This window comes from Saccopteryx bilineata, chromosome 5, assembly GCF_036850765.1.
Source record: "Saccopteryx bilineata isolate mSacBil1 chromosome 5, mSacBil1_pri_phased_curated, whole genome shotgun sequence".
NCBI classification, from domain to species: domain Eukaryota; kingdom Metazoa; phylum Chordata; class Mammalia; order Chiroptera; family Emballonuridae; genus Saccopteryx; species Saccopteryx bilineata.
The window spans coordinates 159216267-159241096 of NC_089494.1; the positions used below are offsets into that span (position 1 = coordinate 159216267).

Consider the following 24830-nt stretch of genomic DNA (forward strand, 5'->3'; position numbering starts at 1 on the left):
TAATACCATCAGCTAGTATTTTCCAAGGCCTAGCTACAAAAATTAGGGGATCAGGGAACATACAGATACTCCAGTACTTTCAGCCTTTTGTAGAGTGCATTTTCACCAATGAAATAAAAGTTGGTTTTGCATCTCATTTGCATAATTGAACAACTTTCTTTGACTTGTTTGCTTTTCTGATGTTCTTGTTGAATAAAAAAATCAAATGTTTTTTTAATCATGTCATATTCATTTTGAAATACCCCTAATTTTTGTGAGCAGTATAGTTGGGTAGATAAGATGGCTGGAGACTGAGTGTATCTTGCTTGGCAAGGAGTTACACAGATCGATGTTGGAGGGAACAGAGCCCCTAGTGAAGTAGAAGGGTACCATAATGATCATCATTTTTTGGGCAACCTTTTAATATTGACTGTTCAGAACGCCTATGAGTATTTATATTTCTGGAAAGAGTTCTCTTGTGTTCCAGGAAGAAAGTCTTGGGTGTAGGGTATTTTTACTGGAATAGCCTAAATGGAAAGGCTTGAAATTTAGAACTTCACTTAGTTTTGATAAGTGGCCTGTTAATTTGGTATTTTCATTTTCCTTTAGGACTGGAGAGAGTTCATACAGAGCTTGTTTTTCTTTTCACTCCTCCTACAGTGAGGTAAGAGGATCTCATACAGGTATAACCCTATTGCCAACTGCTTTGCAGCCTTCCTGGTTGGGGGCAAGTCTTCTTGACTTCCAGCGGCCTCTCTTTTTTTGCTAAAGATTTGTTGTGGCTTTTCTTAGAGAAGTTCAAGGAAAATATCTCAGTGGATAAGCTACATTTACTAAGTACAAAGGAAATTGCTGTTATTATCTCTTCAGCCTAAACATTGAGGAATATATGTACGATTAAGGTTTTTTTTTTTCTATCTTGCTTCCTAAATGTAATTTAATGTCCCTACTTCACTTGTACTGTTCACCTATCATTAAAGAATCATAAATATTATTTGAAGGAATACTACAGATAAAACCTCATTATAGGCAGCCTTCATGTCCAGATTCTTGGTCTCTTCCAAAATTTGATTGTATTAAAAAGCCACTTAAAAAATAGTCCTGCCTGATCAGGCGGCAGCACAGTGGATAGAGCATTGGCTTGGGACACTGAGGATCCAGGTTTGAAACCCCAAGGTCTCTGGCTTGAGCACAGGCTCATCCAGCTTGAGTGTGGGGCCACCAGCTTGGGCACAGGATCGCTGGCTTGAGTGGGGGACTGTAGACATGACCCCATGGTCTCTGGCTTGGACCCAAAGGTCACTGGATTGAAGCCTAAGGTCGCTGGCTTGAGCAAGGGGTCACTGGCTCAGCTGGAGTCCCCCAGTTAAGGTACATATGAGAAAGTAATCAATGAACAACTAAGGTGTTGCAACTATGAGTTGATGCTTCTCATCTCTCTCCCTTCCTGTCTGTCCCTGTCTATCCCTCTTTCTTTCTCTCTCACACACACACAAAAAAAAAAAAAAAAAAAAAAAAAAGAAAAAAAACTGTCCTGAATATTCACCTGTGGGGAAGAACAAAAATGATTGAGCTATAGAACTAGCCCTTAAGGAGGATATACTAGAAAGAGGGCTTAAGATGATTTAATTAAGGTATACTTTTTATATAGAAAAATTGACCTGCCAGAATGGGAACTTGATGTTTGTAATTTATTTACAAAATCCTCATGCACTTCCAAAGTAAATGCTAGCATCTGACAAGTGCAGAGATTCAATAATTTCATGTATAGGAGAAAAAGGAATATAAAAGCAGGGTTTTTGTGACACTTTAAGTCATATGTGATTGTAGTTTTGCCATTTCTGCACTTAAAGATCCACTTCCCTGATAACCATTACTTTGTACTTGGGATACATAGATACAGCCCTGCAGTAGGGAGCCGTGGGCATGTTAATGACTGGGACAAGCGGATTCCTCCAGAACTCCAGGTAGCGGCATTCTTATCAAGTGAGCCATAATCATTGTAAATAACTCTACATTATATTACAAAAACATCACAGTGACCCTTCTATTAAATAACTGACCTGAATTTTCAGATCAAATAGGTTCTCTGAGAGTAGCTTGGAAGTAATTAATGTTGGTGGTGTAATTTAGTTGTTTTCTTCATCAGTTTCCCCTGAATCTTAGATTGTTGTCAGAGCCTCTTCCTGGTGATCTGTCCTTGGTGTGGCAACTTGCTCAGCATCAGGGTCCCTTCCGCTTGATTGCAGAGTATACTTTCTGTCTCAGCCACAGGGAGGGCATCTAACTGGGGGAAAGGATGCCCTCCCTGTTACTCTTTCAATCAAGTCTACTCCTGTTTTATTTTTCCTCTTCAGTATAGTTAGTAGCTAAGTTGGGAAGCATAAACCTTCATGGGACTTCATAAAATCACCTCCAATTAATGATGTATTTCACTGTGACTTTGGCAGAGATGAAGCAGCCTCTCTTCTCATTCTTCTTAGCTCAGAGCCAGTTGCTACACACATGGAAGGATTGCTCTGAGCTCTTAGTCAGCTTCTTTCACAGTATTTGGCTTTCCTGGAAATTGGTTTAATTAATATGCCTATATCCTATTTTTAGAACATGAACTATATTTAAAAATATAGATTTAAATATAATTTCCTTTCAGTTTTTTCCAAATATAGTTGAACTTACTGATGAATTCCTATTTACAAATTTGCCTACCCATGAAAATTTGTTTGTGCCAGTGGGCACAAGTAGTGCTCTTTGGTCATTTGCACACAGCATGGTGGTGAAAAATGGGAGTCACTGACATGCACAGTCCTGACTCAGGTTGAACAAGGTGGCGTTCTGCGTTTGTTTCAGCTCTCAGTGTGAACAACTGTCCTTTTGGCAGTTGATTTAGTGCTCCATTTTCCATATTTTTGTGCCTTTCATTGGTAATTTCACTGTTTAAAGTGGCCCCAAGCATAGTGCGGACGTGCTGTCTGTTATTCTTAAGTGCAGGAAGGCTGGAATGTGCTTTATGGGGAAAATATGTGTTCCATAAGTGTCATTCAGGCATAAGTTACAGTGCTGTTGGCTATCAGTTCAATGTTAATTAACCAACAATATATATTAAATAAGGTATCTTTAAACAGAATCACACATAAAATAAGGTGATGTATTGATTGGTTGGCAAAACTGTGACCAGTGGTTCACAAGAACTTTTCCCCTAGAAGTAGTTGTTCAATGTTTGCTAATTCAGTGTTCATGGTGACTTAATAGAACATAACTACTATGAGTATTGAGAAGGGACTGTATTAATGAATGTTTTAAGGCGGGCATCTGACAAAAGGGCATCAAGTTGTACAAGTGGAAAGAGTGCCCTTCTACCAGGTGTGTTGTCTCTTGTGGCCACTTCATCTCTGAGTAGAGTAAGTGAATCATTTGTGGTTATAGGTTTTGCTTTCCTTTCTTAATCTCTATGCCCTTCAAAAGTGTCTGATTTTTACTAGCCTCAACTCTGGTAAAATCATGCAGGTTGAAGGCAGGTAAATAATAGTTTCTATTTGCAAGCCTGCTCTGAAAGTATAAATTGTGTATGGAAAATATTTGGGCCTTGGCTGGTTGGCTAAGTAGTAGAGTGTTGACCAGGCATGTGGATGTCCCGGATTTGATTCCAGTTAGGGCACACAGGAGAAGCGACCATCTGCTTCTCCTTCCCTCTCTCTTCCCCTTCTCTCTCTCTTTCCCTCCTGAAGCCATGGCTCATTTGATTTAGCATGTCAGCCCTGGTCAGTGCAGGGCACTGAGGATGACTCTGTGGAGCCTCTACCTCAGGCACTAAAAATAGTTTGGTTGTGAGCATGGCCCAAGCCAGGCAGAGCATCAACCCTAGGCAGGGGTTGCCAGGTGGATCCTGATCAGGGTTCAAGCAGAAGTCTATCTCCCCTCCTCTCACTTAAAAAAAAGAAAAAGAAAATAAAAATATCTGAAGAATGGATCTTCCTGTCTTTTCCCATAATAATTAAAGTATACATTTGAGTTTAATATGAAGTTAATAATTACTGGGTTCTTATGTCTTTTGATTGGGTCTTTTATATGAGAAAGTTGGGTACTAATAATTATTTTATGCCTCAGTCTCCCCATTTGCAGAAGGGATTAAAAATCCTTGTGTTGTCATTATCAGCTTTGCAATGGATAATTTTATTGAATGTTTAACCATGCCAGGTACTGGGCTAATCATTTTAACTCATTTATACTTTTATGTGAAGAACTGAAGACTTAAGAGACTTTGGGTAACTTGACTGAGATCCCAAGCTCACCAGATCTAGTAAGTTGAAGCTTGTCTGGATTGTAGAGATGTTTTGAGGAATAGTGACAAGTTCCTCTGTTTTAGCATTTTGAGCTTTGCAGAAAATCAAGGTATTCCTGAAATTCTGCATGTAATTGTCCTTGTTTAAATTAGAATAAACTATTACAACAAATCAAACAATCTCAAAGATGCAGTTCCCTTGTATTGCTAACAATTATGTAGGCAGAAAGAAGTGTAATTCTAAGAACTTGTTTTCTTGTGTGTATTAAGTACTCAGTTAAATCTAACATACTTGAAGGACACATGTTAAATATGAGTGACCGACCTCAGATGAGGAAACCAAGGTCATATGAAGAAATACAGAGTCTCTGAATCCCATCAATCAGTGATTCTCAGTCCTTACTGTGGAAGAGAACCACTCAAAGACTGGGACTACTGCAGCTTAGTGTTAAAGGATCTTTGGGGTGAGGCCTGAGCATTGGGTAGTTCTTTCTCCTAAGAAGTCTCCAGCTGAACCACATATGCACCAAGCACTGAGAACCACAGCCATGATTTTTCTGCTGTCCCCTGGCCTCCATTTAATTGCCTCTCAAACTAGATTTTTCACTGTTGAGATAACTGATTCATTTTATTTTCCTTATTCTAGATTAAAGATTTCTTGAACTACATCTGCCCTGTAAATGCATATCCAAATGTCATTCCATTGGGTACAACTGTGGATAAAGTTACAGAAATGTAAGTTGTCCCTACCTGTGGATCTTCTGTTACTGAATGGGATGGATCCAGGGAATAGTTTTGGGTCTGAGAACAGGGGCAAGGACTTAAAGTGGATGTAGCTGTGATGGTGTTTCTGTTTGTGAGCACAATGGCTTTCTTCATGTAAGTATGTTACATATATATAACCCTAAGGGCTCTGGGAAAGTGGCATAAGGAAGCCATTGGTAATAAGGCCGTTGTAAAGGTCAGGGTAGAGAGACAAGATGGCCACGGAGTAGGCAGATGTTCCAACTCCCACATCCCAGAACCAAAGTGGATTACAACTTAATTTTGAGAACAGTCATCTTAAAAGACTAACTTTGGACTAAACTAAGAGGATTCTATAGCCAAGGACCACCAAAGAAGCCACACTGAGACTGGTAGGAAAGGGCTGCCCCGCTCCCAGGAGCGAGCGGCAGCCCGGAGGGACTCTCAGGGTGGGGAGGATTGCCCAGCAAGCTGTGGGTCCTCAGCCCCAGAACCAGAGTCCCAGCCTAGAGCCCTGGGCCTGGAAGGGGCAAACAGACTGTATTTGGCTGAGAAAGGAGCCTAGATACTGTTTGAGAAGAGACAGAACTCTCAGACCCAGGCTCCATGATAAAGGGACCGCATTGGAGAGCCTCACTCACAGCCACCTGCCTGGCACTCCCGGAGTGGGGAGCGCTGGGAGGACTGGAATTGCCAGGGGAGAGGGTCGTCTCGGAGGCACAGGGGGAGACACTTTGAGGGATGGACACCCTAACCCCTGGGCTGAATCATTCCCCAAATCTAAAGTGAATATTTTTCCTGGGAGCGGCAATACCAGCAAAGGGAAGAAATTACCCCCCCCCTCCTTTAGAGGCTCTCCTGCTCCAGTCAGAACAAAGAGGCACTTAGAGGCAGGTAGCATGTTAGGGACACAGGTAGTGAGTGCTGATGTCTGAGCTACACTGCTTCCCCCCACACTGCTGAGTGCTCGCCTGGGGTGGGTGGGCCGATGGCAGCGAGGCAAGGCTGAAGGGGCAAGAGCGGTCTGAGTGAACGCATGCGGGCCTGCCCATGGAGGCAGAAGCTGCGGTGGCTGCTGTGGAGGTCTGAGCGAGCACGCAAGAAAGCCCATGGTGTGAGCCCAGCCGACTGCAAAGGCAGTCTGAGCGGGCACATGCAGACCCGCCCGCGGAGGCAGAAGACATGGTGGCCCCTGAGAAGGTCGGAGCAAGCGCACAAGCCCGCCTGCCGTATGAGACCATCTGTGGAGGCTGCAGCAGCCACTGTGGAGGTCCGAGCTCACGTGCAATCCTGCCAGTGGCACGAGCCCACCCTGGGAGGCGGAGGGGCCCGGATAATATCGGAGGCAGTCTGAGTGGCTGCGCCAGACCAGCCCATGGAGGCAGAAACCATGGCAGCGGCTGCAGAGGTACAAACTCGTGTGCAATCTGGCATGCAGTGTGAGCCCACCCTTGGCAGTGGCTGAGGCCCAGGCAACAGTGAGGTGGTCAGAGCAGGTGTGCACAGGTCCGCCTGCAGAGGTCCGAGCTCTTATGTAATCCTGTCAGCAGCGTGGGCCTGCCCTTGGCAGTGGTTGAGGCCCAGGAGACAGTGGAAGCAGCCCTAACATGTGCGTGTCCACCTGCGGAGTCCGAGGCCGCAGTGGCCGCTGTGAAGGTCCGAGCTCACGTGTGATTCTGCCTGCCGTGTGGGCCCGCCCTAGGACCTCAGAGGTGGTTAGAACAGATGCAAGTGGGCCTGCCAGGGGTGGCGTAAGCTGCAGCGGCCACGGAGGCTGGAGCCCAAACACCCAAGGCGTAGTAGCGGGGGCAAATCGGTGGACAGACCACACATCAGCACAGGAGCCACACCCACTGGAACCCTGTTACCACACCCTTCTGAGTGCTGAAAAAGAAGAACAAAACAAAATAAATAAAAAGTCTGGAAAGAATGACATCTGGGGTTAAGGAGCAAGCCACATCTAATACCATACCTAATCACTGAATTATAGTACTGAGCCCAACAAGTAGCCAGTAATAAGAGGCAGTAGAAAGCAGATCTCAGGGGAACTTGAACTTTTAAAGGAACTTCCCCCAGGCCAAGAGTAGATAAAAGCTAGTCTAGGAGAGCAGCTAATATTTACAATGGCACCTGGGTCCAGCAGAGGCAGCCACAAGATCTGGATCACTTGTAGCTCCAAAAAGGTTAATAAGAGCCAGTCATAGGCAGTGACCCCCACTGATCTGCGCCAGGCTCCAGCCAGGGAGGTCCAGGGCAGGAACATCCAGTGGCCAGATATGGAGAGCCTCAGTTCAGGACCTAACAACCCTTGTTAGAGTGGTAGCTTAAGGAAGGGCTCCTCACACTTGACCCAGCTAAGACACAGAAAACACCGACACAAAAAGCCAAAAGAATAGTGATAGCAGATAAGTAAGTAGCCCACAGCAGATTACAAACAACAGCTGATGCCAACTCAAGACCTAGAAACAACACAACTGAAAATTGGAGGAAGATAATACCAACCCTAGACTCAGCTAGCTACACAAACAACACACCCAAAGGAAGAGTATACACAGACAAGATAGGCAGACAAAGAAATGCAATCCAAATGAATCAAGAGAAATCCTCAGAAAAGTGGGAAATAACCAAATTGCTGGATGCAGTTTAAAATAATGATTGTTAGGATGCTCAAAGATCTTAGAACAACAATGGATGGACATAATGAACACCTAAATAAAGAGATAACAAGCATCAAAAAGGACATTGAAATAAAAAAAGAACCAGTCAGAAATGACAAATACAGTATCACAATGAAGAATACACTGGAAGGAATTAAAAGCAGGCTGGATGAAGCAGAGGATCGAATCAGTGTTTTAGAAGACAAGATAAATGAAAACATGGAAACGGAGCAGCAAAAAGAAAAGAGGCTCAAAAAGGCTGAGGAAACTAAGAGAGCTCTGTGACAACATGAAGAGAAATAACATCTGCATCATAGGGGTTCCTGAAGGAGAAGAGAAAGAACAAGGGTTAGAGAACCTGATTGAAGAAACCATAGCTGAAAACTTCCCTAAATTGGTGCAGGCAAAGGTCACACAAGTTCAAGAAGCACAGAGAATCCCACTAAATAGGAACCCAAAGAGACCTACACCAAGATACATCATAATTAAAATACCAAAGCTAAGAGATAAAGAAAGAATACTAAAAGCTGCAAAAGAAGTCAATCACCTACAAAGAAGCCCCCATAAGAATGACATCTGACTTCTCAATAGAAACAGTTGAGGCCAGAAGGGAATGGCAAGAAATATTCAAAGTAATGCAGAACAAGAGCCTACAACCAAGACTTTTTTATCCAACAAGGGTATACTTTAAAATTGAAGGAGAGCCCTGGCCAGTTGGCTCAGTGGTAGAGCGTCAGCCTGGCATGCAGGAGTCCCGGGTTCGATTCCCGGCCAGGGCACACAGGAGAAGCGCCCATCTGCTTCTCCACCCCTCCCCCTCTCCTTCCTCTCTGTCTCTCTCTTCCCCTCCCGCAGCCAAGGCTCCATTGGAGCAAAGTTGGCCCGGGCGCTGAGGATGGCTCTGTGGCCTCTGCCTCAGGCGCTAGAATGGCTCTGGTTGCAACAGAGTGACACCCCAAATGGGCAGAGCATCGCCCCCTGGTGGGCGTGCTGGTGGATCCTGGTCGGGCACATGCAGGAGTCTGTCTGCCTCCCAGTTTCCAACTTCAGAAAAATACAAAAAAAAAACTCAACAAAAACAAAAACATAAAATTGAAGGAGAGATAAAAAGCTTCCCAGACAAAAAAAACAAAACAAAACAACCAAAAAACTCAAGGAATTCATTACAACCAAACCAATGCTGCAAGAAATGTTAAGGGGCCTGTTGTAAACAGAACAAAGGGGGAAAAATCTAGTAAGAGAGGAATGTAGATTTAAAGAATAAAATGGCAATAAACAACTACATATCAATAATAACATTAAATGTAAATAGATTAAATGCTCCAATCAAAAGACATAGGGTAGCTGCATGGATAAGAAAACAGGACCCATATATGTGCTGTCTACAAGAGACCCAGCTCAAAACAAATGATACACATAGACTGAAAGTAAAAGGTTGGAAAAAAATATTTCATGCAGATGGAAATGAAAAAAAAAGCTGGGGTAGCAATACTTATATCTGACAAAAGAGACTTTAAAACAAAGGCTATACTAAGGGATAAAGAAGGTCACTACATAATAATTAAAGGAGCAATCCAACAGGAAGATACAATATAACCATTATAAATATCTAAGCACCTAATATAGGAGCACCTAAATATATAAAGCAGACTTTGGTGGTCATAAAAGACAAGAACAACAGCAATACTATAATAGTAGGGGATTTCAGTACCTCACTAACATCATTGGATAGATCCTCAAGAAAGAAAATTAACAAAGAAACAGCAGACTTAAAGGCTACACTAAATCAACTGCATTTAATAGATATCTTCAGAACCTTTCATCCTAAAGCAACAGAATATACATTCTTTTCAAGTGCTCATGGTACATTCTCTAGGATAGACTACATGTTAGGACACAAAATGAGTCTCAACAAATTTAAGAAGATTGAAATCATATCAAGAATCTTCTCTGATCACAGTGGCATAAAATGAGACGTCAACTACAATAGAAAAACTGAAAAACACTCAAACACTTGGAAACTAAATAGCATGTTATTAAATAAAGAATGAGTTAACAATGAGATAAAAAAAAGAAATAAAAAATCTCCTTGAAACAAATGAAAATGAGCATACAACAACTCAAAATTTATGGGACACAGCAAAAGAGTCCTGAGAGGGAAGTTCATAGCATTACAGGCATACCTTAAGAAGCTCGCAAAAGCTCAAATAAACAACCCTGCATCTAAAAGAACTAGAAAAAGAACAACAAATAAAGCCCAGAGGAAGTAGAAGGAAGGGAATAATAAAGATCAGAGAGGAAATAAATGACATAGAGCAGGGGTCTCAAACTCGCGGCCCGCCCACCAATTTTGTGCGGCCCGCAGACTAATCAAACTTCGTGGATTAGTCTGCGGGCCGCACAAAATTGGTGGGCGGGCCGCATGCGGCCCGTGGGCCCGAGTTTGAGACCCCTGACATAGAGGCTAAAAAGACAATACAGAGGATCAATGAGCTGGTTCTTTGAAAAGGTAAGCAAGATAGATGAACCTTTAACCAGACTCCCAAAGAAAAAAAGAGAGAAGACTAAAAAAAAATTAGAAATGAGAGTAGAGAAGTAACAGTTGACACAGCAGAAATACAAAGAATTGTAAGAAAATACTATGAAGAATTGTATGCCAAAAAATTAGACAACCTAGGTAAAATGGACAAATTCTTTGAAATATATAATCCAGGAGTCCTCAAACTATGGCCCGCGGGCTGCATGCAGCCCCCTAAGGCTATTTATCCGGGCCCGCCGCACTTCCAGAAGGGGCACCTTTTTCATTGGTGGTCAGTGAGAGGAGCACCGGATGCAGATACAAAGCGTGGCGTCGCTCATGTACAGTACTACTTCCGGTGACATGGGACACATGCTCTGGAAGCGCGTCACATCACTTGTTACGGCTAGCAGTGACAAATATAGAACTAGACATTGACCATCTCATTAGCCAAAAGCAGACCCATAGTTCCCATTGAAATACTGGTCAGTTTGTTGATTTAAATTTACTTGTTCTTTATTTTAAATATTGTATTTGTTCCTGTTTTGTTTTTTTACTTTAAAGTAAGATATGTGCAGTATGCATAGGGATTTGTTCATAGTTTTTTTTTATAGTCCGGCCCTCCAACGGTCTGAGGGACAGTGAACTGGCCCCTTGTGTAAAAGTTTGGGGACCCCTGATATAATTCTTCAAAAATCAATCTGGAAGAATCAGAAAACCTAAACAGACAGATTACAACAAATTAGATCGAAACAGTTATCAAAAAACTCCCAACAAACAAAAGCCCTGGGCCAGATGGCTTCATAGACGAATTCTACCAAATATTCAAAGAAGAACTAACTCCTATCCTTCTCAAACTATTTCAAAAAATTCAAGAGCAGGGAAGACTTCCAAGCTTCTTTTATGAGGTAAGCATCATTTGATTCCAAAACCAGGCAAAGGCAACACAAAGAAAGAAAACTATAGGCGGCTAAGATCCTTGATGAATACAGATGCTAAAATTCTCAACAAAATATTAGCAAACCGGATCCACCAATACATGAAAAAATCATACATCATGATAAGTGGGATTTATTTTGGGGAGGCAAGGCTGGTACAATATTAGCAAATTAATCAGTGTGATTCATCACATAAACAAAAGGAAGGAGAAAAACCACATAATATCAATAGATGCAGAAAAAGCATTTGATAAAATCCAGCACCCATTTATGATCAACACTCTCAGCAAAGTGGGAATACAGGGAACATACCTCAACATGATAAAGGCCATCTATGACAAACCCACAGCCAACATCATACTCAATGGGCAAAAATTAAAAGCAATCCCCTTAAGATCAGGAACAAGGCAGGGGTGCCCCCTTTCACCACTCTTATTTAACATAGTTCTGGAAGTCCTCGCCACAGCAATCAGACAAGAAGAAGGAATAAAAGTCATTCAAATTGGAAAAGAAGTAATACTATCATTATTTGCTGATGACATGATACTGTACATAGAAAAACCTAAAGTCTCAGTTGAAAAACTACTGGACCTGATAAATGAATTCAGCAAGGTGACAGGATATAAAATTAATACTCAGAAATCAGAGGCATTTTTATACACCAACAATGAACTGTCTGAAAAAGAACTTAAGAAAAACCCCTTCACTATTTCAACAGAAAAAATAACGTACCTAGGAGTAAATTTAACCAAGGAGGTTAAAGACTAATACTCGAAAAAGTATAAAACATTGATAAAAGAAATCAAGGAAGATACAAACACGTGCAAGCATATATCATGTCCGTGGATAGGAAGAATAAATATCATTAAAATGTCTATATTACCCAAAGCAATTTATAAATTCAGTGCAATTTGTATTAAAATGCCAATGACATACTTCAAAGATATGGACCACATATTTCAAAAATTTATATGGAACCAAAAAAGAACACGAATAGCCTCAGAAATCTTGAAAAAGAACAATAAAGTGGGAGGTATCACACTTCCTGATATCAAGTTATACTAGAAGGCCACTGTACTCAAAACTTTCTGGTACTGGCATAAGAACAGGCATATAGATCAACGGGACAGAAAAGAGAACCCAGAAATAAACCCACACCTTTATGGACAATTAATATCTGACAAAGGAGGTAAGAACATACAATGGAGTAAGTCTCTTTAACAAATGGTGTTGGGAAAATTGGACCTGCAAAAAAATGAAACTAGACCACCAACTTACATCATTCACAAAAATAAACTCAAAATGGATAAAATATTTAAATGTAAGTCGTGAAACCACAAAAATCTTAGAAGAAAACATAGGCAGTAAGCTCTCCAACATCTCTCGCAGCAATATATTTGCTGATTTAATGCCATAGGCAAGTGAAATAAAGGACAGGATGAACAAATGGGGCTATATCAAACTAAAAAGCTTTTGCACAGCTAAAGACAATATGAATAAAATGAAAAGACAAACCACACAATGGGAGAACATATTCGACAATACATCTTGTAAGGAGTTAATAACCAAAATTTATAACGAACTTGTAAAACTCAACACCAGAAAGATAAAAACAACCCAATCAAAAATAGGGAAAAGAAATGAACAGACACTTCTCCAAAGATTATATACAGATGGCCAATAGGCAGATGAAAAAATGCTCAACACCATTAATCATTAGAGAAATGCAAATTAAAACCACAATGAGATATCATCTCACACCAGTCAGAATGGCGCTCATCAACAAAACAACACAGAATAAGTGCTTGGCGAGGATGTGGAGAAAAGGGAACCCTCCTGCACTGCTGGTGGGAATGCAGACTGGTGCAGCCTCTGTGGAAAACAGTATGGAGAGTCCTTAGAAAATTAAAAATGGAACTGCCTTTTGACACAGCTATCCCACTTTTAGGAATATATCCTAAGAGTACCAAACCACTGATTCAAAAGAAGAAATGTACCCCCATGTTTATGGCAGCATTGTTCACAATAGTGAAAATCTGGAAACAGCCCAAGTGTCTGTCAGTGGACAAGTGGGTTAAAAAACTGTGGTACATATACACAATGGAATACTGTGGGGCCATTAAAAAGAAGGAAATCTTACCTTTTGCGACATGGATGGACCTGGAAAATAGTTAAGTGAAATAAGCCAGGCAGAGAAATAAAAATATCATATGACTTCACTCATTTGAGGAATCCAATGAACAATGTGAACTGAGGAACAGAATTGAGACAGAGGCGGGATCAAAGGAACCAGAGGAAAAGAGGACAGAGGGAAAGGGGATGATAGGATGGGATAATCCTGGAAGGAAGGGGGGGGAGGGCGTTTCAGGGAGGGGCAAAGGGGATGTTGAAGGGAATATGGGGGTTGGGGGATGCTTTTGGGGGGACACTAGAATCTATTATGTAAACACAGTAAATTAAAATTAATAATAAAAGGGCAGGACACCCACACATCTTATTTCTGTATCCTTTTATAGTTTATCTTGACAGGGTCTTAGCTTTCAGACTATAGAAAGAAGTGATCAAATTCGTGAGATTCTTGCAAGAGATAAGTAAACCTGATTAAACAGGGTAGGAAAACAGCTAGCTATTTTGTATTGCCTGAATGCCAGAAAGCATCGGTGTATATATACTTTAAGTTTCTTAGAATAGGGAACTCTTTTTCTGCAGTGCAGGAGCTTGTAAGAGTTTTGTTTTCCTTTGAGCCTACAATTAGATTCTCACCAGGTTGTATTAGCACTTTATTATATATTGAAGTGATTTATTTCTCCATTGATTTGGGAGAGGAAGGGGGAGCAAGTAGAGAAAGAAGCATCAACTCCTTGTTTCACTTAATTGTTCTTTAGTTGTGCATTCTTTGATGCTTGTTGTACATGCCTTATGGAGTCCAACCTGCGATCTTACTGCCTTGTCCACTGAGCCACCTGGCCAGAGCCTGAAGTGATTTTTAATTATCAAACATTGCTTTTGAGTTCTTAAAAGTAGTAATGATTTTCCCCATGGTCAAGTTAATATCTGTAAATGATGCTTACATTCTAGCTATTCCAGAGGAAAAATAAAATTCTTGTATTCATTTCAGCTTAAAGCCTTTATGCCGATCTTCTCAAAGCACTGAGCCAAAGTATAAACCACTTGGAAAACTGAAGAGAGCTAGAAGAGCTCACCTGGAGTCTGGTAAGAATGACCCTAGGGTCAGAGGTGTGGTTTTCCTATAAGAGTGCTTTTCAGGGTGCTCTGTTCTGGTGAAAGCTGCATTGGGAAGAGGTGGACCTAGGACTGTCACTCAGACTTGTCACATGGTCTCAGGAAGGGCTTAGCCTTCCTATCTTCAGCCTGTAAAACCAAGAGTTCCATCTCCATCACAACTTTAAAACAAGTGCCGGAGAGCTGTGCTTGTACTGGATGTTCTCAGCTTTCTGGAAATAGGCCCCATGGTTTGTACAGGCCACACGGAGAGGCTGTGCTATTATCCTTGAACACTTCCTTCAAGATATTGGGCAATGCTAACAGGAACTTTTCTTGCCATCATTTTCAATCTGATTGATCCATAGTGCTTGTACAAAATTTTTTTCCCCCTGTCCTTCTCTACCTTCTTTCATTGCTACTTTCATTTTCCAGTGAAAATTATAGGTAAACTCTAATGTGGAAATTAGGGTATCAGATTCTGAGCAAAGCTCTGTTGTTTTATGTGATTTTGTGGTTAGGATTCTGAATTTTCATTGCTCTCACAGAGAGCCAGTCACTGTACCATATAGCTAATACATGACCAAAACATAGATAATAATGATACTATTTATTGAACTCCTACTGTGTGGCCTTCCCATGTTATAGCTAAACCTCAAAAAAAAACCTATAAGGGGTCTCATTCCATAGTACCAAGAAGGAAACTGAAGCTGTTGGGTGAAGTGTCTATACATGCCAGTTAAGTTAGTTGATAATGTTCGTCTTCTGTATCCTTGCTGCTTTGTTTGTTCTACTTACGCTATCAATTCAAAGTTGTTGAAATCTCCACTCATAATTGTGCATATGCCATTCTCTTTGCCATTCTCTCTTTTTGCTTCATCTATTATCCTTCTAACATTCTTAGCTTTGAAATCAACTTTGTTAGCTATTAACACAGCCATGCCACTCCACTTTCTTGTGATTAGTGTGAACATGGCATCTTTTGCATCTCTGTATTTTTAACTCTCTTTATATTTAAAGTGGGTTTCTTATTGGCAGCATATTTTGGGGTCTTGATTTTTATAGCCAATCTGATCATCTTTGCCTTTTAATTGGAGTGCATAGACCATTTTAGGTTTAGTGTAATTATTGAGATGGTGAGGTTTAAATTTGCCATCTTGCTATTTGTTACATCTATTCCTTATTTCTTCTTTCTCTTCTGCCTTCTTTTGGATTGAGTACTGACAGATTCCTTTTCATCTCTTATTGGCTTATTAGCTGTAATTCTTTGTTTTATTGTAGTGGTATACAGTATACATGTTTAACCCATCAACATGAAGAGTTAAGATAAATATTTTATTTCAAGTATGGTTTAAGAAGCTTACAACAGTCTAGTTCCACTTCTTCCCTCCCAGTCTGTGCTATTGTTGTCATACATTTTACTTGTTTTAAACTTCACAAATACATTACAGTACTTTTTTTTTTTTTGCTTTAAACTATCAATTTTTAAAATTGCAACCATCACCAGTATTTGATTTCAGATGTTTCCATTATTCCAAAAAGAACAGTGTTCATTTAAAGTCACTCCCGTTACTGCCTCCAGCCTTAAGCAACTACTACGCTATGGTCTGGTTCTCCAGATTATCTCTTCTGGACATTTCATATCAGCGGAACCATATATCTGGTCTTCTGTGATTGGCTTCTTTCACTTAGCATGTTTTAAAATTTCATCCATCTTGTAGCATGTATCAGTATTTCATTTTTTTGCCAAATAATATTATTCAGTGTATGAATATACCACATTTAACCACTTGCCACTTGATGGACATTTGGGTTATTTCTACTTTTAGTTATAATGTTGCTGTGAATATTTGTGTATGTTTTTGTTTGGATATATAGTTTATTTATTTAGGTATAACATCAGAGTGGAAATTCTGGCTTATATGGCATCTTAGTCTGCCTGAGCTGCCAAAACAGAATACCACAGACTGTGGCTTAAACAACTAACTTATTTCTCATAGTTCTGAAGGCTGGGAATTTCAAGATCAAGGTGCTGACAAAGTAGGTTTCATTCTGAAGCCTTTTCTCTTTGCTTGTAAGTGGCTGCCATGTTGGTCTGTTCTCACATGGTCTTTCTTGGGTGCATGTGCCTTGGATTGGGGGTGGGGGGAGAGTGATCTCTGATGTTTCCTTATAAGGGATACTGATCCTGTTGGATAAGGGTCCTACTCTTAATTTTATTTCCTTAGAGACTCCATTTCCAAATATAGCCAACTGGGGTTTAGGGCTTCCACATACGAAACCATTTTTTGGTAGGGGTTGGAGAAGGGAGATAAATTTAGCCCATAACATACAGTAAATCTATGTGTTAACATTTTTAGAAACTGACAAACTGTTTTCCAAACTGAACACATCATTTTCATTTCTATCAGCAATATAGGATTCCAATTTCTCCATATCCTAGCACTTTTTATTATCTTTTTGATTGCAGCCACTCTAGTGGGGGTAAAGTGGTCTTTTGTTCTAGTTTCAATTTGCATCTCTATTTGTGTTGAGCTTTCTTCATGTGCTTATTTTCTATTTATTGATCTTCTTTGGTGAAATGTATGTCTTTAAATTAGACTAAGAATCTTACTGAGTTATAAGACAGCATCGGAGCTCACTGAAGTCCTCAGAAATCAGCTTTGGATCTTTTTAAGAAGTTCGTAATTATAAGTTAATACCAGATTCAGCACTAGAACAAAAAGTAGTCTTGTGAGCATTTAAATCTTAGGTTAGGTGCTATTATAGGGCAGTAAAATGTTTTCCCAATTCTGTGCCTTATTATTTTATGTATATTTCATATATTAAATTGTGAGAATATAAATTAAAAATATTTCATATATAAAATTACATATATTTCATATATTAAATTTCATTCTCCAAGTTAAGTTTCCTCATTTTAAGAAATTAAGTGGACTGGGCTCACTATATACTAATGCAGTATGTGCAGATAATCAGTACACAACACTAAATGTGGCTTATTAAGTATATTGGTTCAAGTTGACCTAATCTGTGTTTCCCCTGGTATCTATCACAGCCTTGTGCACTAACCAGCTCTGGAGGCAGGGATTTCCAAGATCAAGGTGCTGGCAGATTCAGTTCTTGGCAAGGGCCCTCTTCCTGGGTGTAGAGAGCTCCCTTCTCACTGTGTGCTCACAGGCCTTTCCTTTGTGCTTGGGCATTGAGAAATCTGTCTTCCTTTTTTTTTACAAGGACACCAATCCCATTATGTGGGTGCCACCTCCAAATACCTTCACATTGGGATTAGTTTCAAATTATGAATTTTGGGAGGACACAAATATTCATAACAAACACAAAGTAGGTAGCAATAAAATGTTTATAGAAGGAAAACTTTAGAAAAAAATTAACTGTTGTCATTATATTAAATCAGTCAGTTTGAGCATCTAGTATTTTCAAACCTCTCTTCTAGTCTGGATGGTTCACAAACCTGGCTGGTGAACAGAATTAGCTGTGGGACTTAAAAAATAAAGCAAAAATCAAGTTACTGGGTCCTACCTTAAGGGATTCAGTAGGTGCGCAATGAGATATATGAGATATTGAAAGCTGTGTTCCTTAAAAAGCTCTCCAGATGATGCTAATGATCAACCAGATTTGAGAACCACTACTAATGTGTCTTACCTGTGGTGGCGCAGTGGATAAAGCGTCAACCTGGAACGCTGAGGTAACTGGTTCCAAACCTTGCACTTGTCTGGTCATAACACACATGGGAGCTGATGCTTCCTGCTCCTCCCTTCCCTTCTCTCTTTCTCTCTCTCCCACCTTTCTAAAAATAAATAAATAAATAAATAAATAAGAACCACTATATAGGTATTGTAGCCTTTATCTGGGTACCACAGGTCTGTATTCTCAACTCATTGTCTGACATTTAAGTTGCAAGGTAGTAGTTAAATTGTCCCAAGAATAAAGGGCTTTTTAATTTCTCTTGGAAGAAGAGCATACTCCCTATTATTTGCAATTCCATGAATTACAAATGTAGCTAAATGTTACAAACTGGATTTTAAATTAAAAGCACAAAGGAGCTCCCTTTGCATACTGTATTTCTTATAAACCTGTTTTGTTTGTCCCCAGCAGAGGCGGAGGAAGATGACCTGTTTGATGACCCTCTGCCAGTACCTATAAGGCACAAACTTCCAAACCAGCAAATTCTTCACTCTGAGATATTCCCAGTGACTGCAGCATCACAAAACCAGCCTGAAAAACTGAAACAGAGCACAGGATGCATTAAAGCAGAGAGTGTGAAAACTTCTCTTTGGGAAAACTTTATCGATTGTGAAGAATCCAACAGTGAAAGTGAAGAAGAATCACAAATCTCAGCCTCATCTCAGGAAGATCCGGGTCCTGTCACACATCACCAGCCAAAGGCTGATACGGAAGTACCACAGTGGGAAGCGTTCTATAAAAGAAATGATGACTTCACAGATGATGGTTTGGAAAACTTCACTTCCTCCACAGAGGCGGGGGGCTCTCAGTCACCAAAGCTTTTCAGTGACTCTGATGGTGAGTCAACTCACATCTCCTCTCAGAATTCCTCTCAGTCCACACACGTCTCAGAACAAGGAAGTCAAGGATGGGACAGCCAATCTGACACTGTTTTGTTGTCTTCCCAAGAGAGAAACAGTGGGGATATTACTTTCTTGAATAAAGGTGGCTATAGATCAAGAATCAAAGGGAATCTTCCTGCCTCTCAGATGGAACAAAATGTACTTTGTCCAAAGGACACTTACTCTGAAGAGGTGAGTGTCATTCCTAGTGTTGAAGAACCAACTACTGTAAGCAGTAGGAAACACATACCTCAGGAAAGATTGACTCTTAGCACCAATGCAGATTCACAGAGCTCCTCTGATTTTGAAATTCCCTCAACTCCAGAAGCTGAGCTACCTAAACAAGAGCATTTACAGTATTTATATGAGAAGCTGACAACAGGTGAGAGTTTAGCACTTGGAAAAATTACTTAAGAATTCATCCTAGAACCACCACTAAAAAAACAAAGAGGTAATAGTAAAAAATTTTTTAGACAGACAGGAAGGGAGAGAGATGATGAGAACCAACTCATAGTTGCCGCACTTTAGTTGTTCATTGATTGCTTCTCATACATGCCTTTACTGGGGCACTCCAGCCAAGCCAGTGACTCCTTGCTCAAGTCAGTGATGTTGGCTTTAAGCCAGTGACCATGTCAATGATCCCATGCTCAAGCCTGCAACCCTGAGGTTTCGAACCTGGGTCCTCAGTGTCCTAGGTCAATGCTCTGTCCATTGTGCTACCACCAGTCAGGCTCAAAATCTTGATAAATTAAAATGGAGTACTTAAAAGTGCTCACATAACCTAAATGAAGGCAGTAAAGGGGAAACAGGAACAAAAAATGGATGAAAAAACCCACAAAACAAATAAGATATGATAGGATTAAACTCAAACAGATTAATAATTACATTAAATAAAAATAGTCTCAACAAAATAAAAAGATAGTTTGGAAAAAATTAACATAACCCAACTATATGCTGTCTATGCAACTCACTTCACATGATGTAGGTTGGTTAAAAGTAAAAGGGTGGAAGATATACCATGTTAACACTACTTAAAAGACAGCTGGAGTGGCTAGAAAAGGTGCAATTCACCAAGATACAATTTCTAATGTGTATGTACCTAACAAAAGCCTCAAAATATACAGGCATGCCTCAGGGATACTGCAGGTTTGGTTTCAGACCACTGCAACAAAGCAAAAATTGCAGTAAAGCAAGTCACATGAATATTTTTGGTTTCCCTGTGCCCATGAAAGTTATGCTTACACTATACCGTAGTCTATTAAGTGTGCAATAGCATTATGTCTAAAAAACCCAGCATACCTTAATTTAAAAATAGGCATTGCTAAAAAATTGCTAACAATCATCTGTGCCTTCAATAAGTTGCAACCCTTTTGCTGGTGGAAGGTCTACTGCGATCTTGATGAGAATGCACCACCTGTGAAGTGCAATAAAACAAGGCATGCCTACACAAAGCACAAACAATTGAAAGAAGACAAACTAATGCACAATTATAGCTGGGACTTCAACTTTCCTCTCACAGTAACACTTAGTTTACAGAAAACAGGAATAGAGAAGACCTATCACCCATCAAGCAACTGGATCTAATTGCTACTCCAACAACAAAAGGATCCATACTTTCCAAGAGCATGTGGGCTGGGGCTGGGCAGCTCAGCTGGTTGGAGCATCATCCAGATGGATACGCCACGGTTGCTGGTTTGATCCTCAGTCGGAGCCCATACAATAACCAACCAATGAATGATTAAATAAATGGAACAACAAATTGATGTTTTTCTCTCTCCCTTTCTTTAAAATCAATTTTAAAAAAAGAGCACATGGGACATTCACCAAGATTGACAATATACTGGGTCATAAAAAATACTTCAATCTGAAAGGGACTTGGACCTATACCTATAAACTGATGGTTATAGGAAACTCAACCACCTACTTACCTCAGAAGATGTTACACCACTTAAGAATATTGGTGTGAATACAGTGGTATAATTATTTATTTGTGGATGTAATAAAAATTTTAATATTAATAAGCACTTTGGCATGCTGATACATTATAGATTATGGTGGCAAAAGCAGATATATCACTTAAAACTAGTTTAAGTGGAATCTGTCTTTAAGACAATTTGTAGGTCAGTTATATTGAATACTAACAATGAGCCTGACCAGACGGTGGCGCAGTGGATTGAGATGCAGAGGACCCAGGTTCAAAACCCTGAGGTCGCGGGCTTGAGCACAGGGTCGCTGGCTTGAGCCAAGGTCTCTGGCTTGAGCAAGGGGTCACTCGCTCTGCTGTAGCTCCCTGGTCAAGGCACATATGAGAAAGCAATCAATGAACAACTAAGATGCCACAAGGAAGATGCTTCTCATCCCTCTCCCTTTCTTGTCTGTCCCTCTCTGTCCCTGGCGTGTGTGTGCACACGCGTTGTTAGTATAGTTGTATGCTATATACAACTATATAGCATATATTGGGTTGGGGAATAAGTTCGTAGCGTTTTTATATTTTCTTTTACAACGATTTGTTTGCTGTTTGGCAAAGGGTAAGTATTCATTCGATAAAACTCTCTGCTCTACAAAACTATGTTAATTGTATTTTTGAGTTATTTAATTTTTTATTAGTTTTGAGGCTTAGAAATGGAATACCCAGGAGGCAAAAATCAACATTTTCAACACCTGCTCTTCTTTGCTTTTCATCAAGGTCAAAAAGCTGCTGAAGCAGCCCGGGACATTTGCGACGTGTATGGAGAAGGTGTCATAGGTGAGTCTACAGCACGGAAATGGTTTGCAAAGTTCAAAAATGGCGACTTTGACGTCGATGACACGTGCCGCAGCGGAAGGCCTTCTGAATTCGATGAAGAACTGAGAAATGCTCGAAAAGAATGCCACGGTCAACAAGGAGCTCTACATTGCCCAGCTACACCGCGTGAATGAGGCTATTCGACTGAAAAGACCTGATCGACATGGTCAAACCATACTCCTTCACGACAACGCCAGGCCCCATGTTGCACAAGTCGTCAAAGCTGCACTCCAAGAGCTCGAATGGGAGGTCCTTCAGCATCCGCCGTATTCTCCGGACCTTGCACCAACCGATTACCATCTTTTCCGCTCCCTGTCAAACCATATGAAGGGCGTTACCTTCAATAACAAAGAGGTCCTTAAAAACTGGCTCAACAACTTCTTTGACACCAGACCAGGCGATTTTTGGCGTAACGGCATCAACAAATTGGTCGAGAGGTGGGAAGAGGTTGTAAACAGCAATGGCGAATATATAATTGATTAACATTGATATAATTATTGTTTTTTGTTTAAATAAAAGTCTTTGGTAAAAACGCTACGAACTTATTCCCCAACCCAATATATAACAATTATACTAACAATGATACACAGTATCACCATGCTGCAAGGTAATTAGACCAATGATAAGTATTGGATCCACAAGGCTAATTAGGATTAAGATACTTAAAATTAGTGGGAGAGGAAATCAACAGGGTACTCAGATGAGGCAATGCCAAAAGGACCCAGGAAGCCAGGCCACTCATTTCTCCAGAAGGGAATGTACCAGTCTCAAATGTTGGGAGGACAGATTTGCCCCTGTCCATTTACATGGGAAAACTGAACAGGGACACCTAGGCTTCACATTTCAGCTAAGAAACTGGCACAAGTGGAGGGATGAGGGGAAGAAACTGACATGGTTCTTAAGGGATAGGGCTGAACATAAGGGCCTAGTAATTTCTGGTTGGTTTTTGAGGACCTGTTGGGTCACAATTTTAGGGAAGTATCTCTACCCTAAATTAATTTTATTTTATTAATATGATATATAGAGCAATGAGGAATGGTCTGACCCTAGTAAGGTACCTACGGCAAAGGAATATAAGGGAGGTTACAAGGAGTTTTAAAGAAACACTGACCCTTTAATTCTACAGTAACTGAGCTGCTGCTCTGAGCTTTGGCTGAAATATGCTCTGCAGACTTTATTATGAAGGGCAATAATAAAGAGTCTTTATTAGAGTTGTATTCATTTTATTTTGCCCAAATTCCAAGTGAATATAGAACCAATAAGAACTGTATATCATTGGAATATCTAGTCATAACTACTATACAATAGTCCGATTACTGAAAACCAGAGACTTCATATTTTATTGATAGCTCTAAAAATTAGTTTATTAAAAATCATGTAACATTAAAAAAATTTTTAAAAAACCATTCAGTTTTTTGCCCTCCAATAAAATAATCTCTGAAAAATTAAAAAAAAAATCATGTAATCAAGTATATAGATCTGTATACTCTGACACTTAAGGCTTAATAGTATAGCTTATGATCCAAGAGGGGGGTATTCAAAACATGCCTGTAAACATTCTTCTGAATATATTCTTAGCATTCTATAATCACACCATCAGTTTAATATTATATACTGCCATACTGTCATTGTTTTATATGCGAACTTGGCATAATGGTGGCTGAATGAATTTAAGCACAAAGAGGACTAGAACAGACTGATCAAAAAACTTACTGTGATCACAAAAGACGTTCAAGTATAGCTTTATATAGCTGACCCTTGAATTCAGGTTTGAACTTATTCACAGATCCCCCGTATATTGGGTACAGGTTTATACTCTGAACTTAAAAGTCTAGAATAATTATAGCTAATCATTTACATATGGTACTTTGTGATAATGCTTAATTCTTTTACACACTGTATATAAACTCCTTTAATCCTCATAATACCCTCTGAGGTAGACACATTTATTATCCCCATGCACAGAGAGGTTCATTCACATAGCTAGTATAGGGTGAAATACAGGCAATTCAGGCCCCAGAGTCCATGCTCTTAATCACTATGCAATAGGACCTCTCAGAAGGAGCATAACAGTGGGCAGAATTAATTATAATGGCCACTTGAGTTTTTACTTTTAAGAACAGTAAAGAAGGAAAGGAGAAAGTAAGGGAGATAGGAAAAGAAAGAGAAAGGCAAGGCAGGGCAAGGGAAAAGTTTCAAAATACCAAGGTATATCACAGAAGAAATCTAGCGGCTAGCTACATTTGCCTTAGAGAGAAATCCAAGACTTAGAAGTTTAATAGTAGAAACTGATTTTTTAAGAAAGTGTGTTTGAAGTTGATTTAATTCATTAAAAATAGGCATAGTTGACTGCCTCCTAGCTGGGTGATCTTGGTCATGTTAATGTTACCTAACCAGTCTAAACCTACTTCCTTCAGTGTACTGGGAGGACAGTACAGCACCAACCCCACAGTTATGAGAAGTACATGAGTACATATAAAGGCCTAAGACTTACTCAAGGAATATTAGCCCTAATTCTAAAACTCCTTGGCACTTCTCCCGTCAGGGGCTGGCAGTGAGAGGAGCTGCTGCCATGTCTGCCCACCCGTAATGGATGGTCGTATGGAACTGCTCCACTGCTCCAGCTTCCTGATCAAGAGGAATGAGCAGATGCAAAGTACCGAACCCAATAATCTGAAGGTCTGCAATTCCTTTCCCTACAATGGGCAGATTCACCACTAGATGGTGGGTATGGAGCTGGTGGCCCCAGGCAAAGGTATAATGGTTGTCATGAAGCAAAGATCAAGCTAGACAAAGTCGGCCACCTCTTATATGCAGACCATCAAGACCACCCAGATCTGTGCATGGCTGCCATCAGCAGGGCCAGCACCATCCTTTGCAGCCAAAAGCCTGTGATGGTGAAGAAGTGGCCAGCCTCACCAAAAGCTGGGCCAATTCCCTCACCCCAAATAAAGGTATCAATCAGCCAATTTTCCAATAAACAAAACCAAAAAACCTCTGCAGTTTGAGACAGTACTTACCGAAATTGGTTTAAATACCTGGTGACTAATGCTCAAAAATTTTTAGAAACATCCATCCACATTACACTAAGTGTAAATTATACTTTAATATCCAAATGTATGAAC

General features: G+C 40.2%; 1 protein-coding gene and 1 pseudogene across 10 annotated transcripts in view; both read left to right on the forward strand.

Moving 5' to 3' along the window:
* Window positions 1–24830, forward strand: part of DCLRE1C (DNA cross-link repair 1C) — a 50558-nt gene that overhangs the window by 20641 nt on the left and 5087 nt on the right. For 4 of the 10 annotated variants that reach the window (XM_066279127.1, XM_066279131.1, XM_066279132.1 and 1 more), the window contains 5 exons: window positions 589–643; window positions 4905–4993; window positions 14234–14328; window positions 18448–19302; window positions 21607–22232. In XM_066279127.1, coding sequence (XP_066135224.1) covers window positions 589–643; window positions 4905–4993; window positions 14234–14328; window positions 18448–19302; window positions 21607–21839 — 1327 coding nt within the window. In that variant the 3' untranslated portion in view covers window positions 21840–22232. Of the gene's footprint in view, window positions 1–588; window positions 644–4904; window positions 4994–14233; window positions 14329–18447; window positions 20029–20303; window positions 21123–21606; window positions 22233–24830 lie in introns of those variants that run through there. The other 6 variants (XM_066279137.1, XM_066279128.1, XM_066279135.1 and 3 more) reach the window with 6 other exon arrangements.
* Window positions 24278–24713, forward strand: LOC136338002 (large ribosomal subunit protein eL28 pseudogene; annotated as a pseudogene).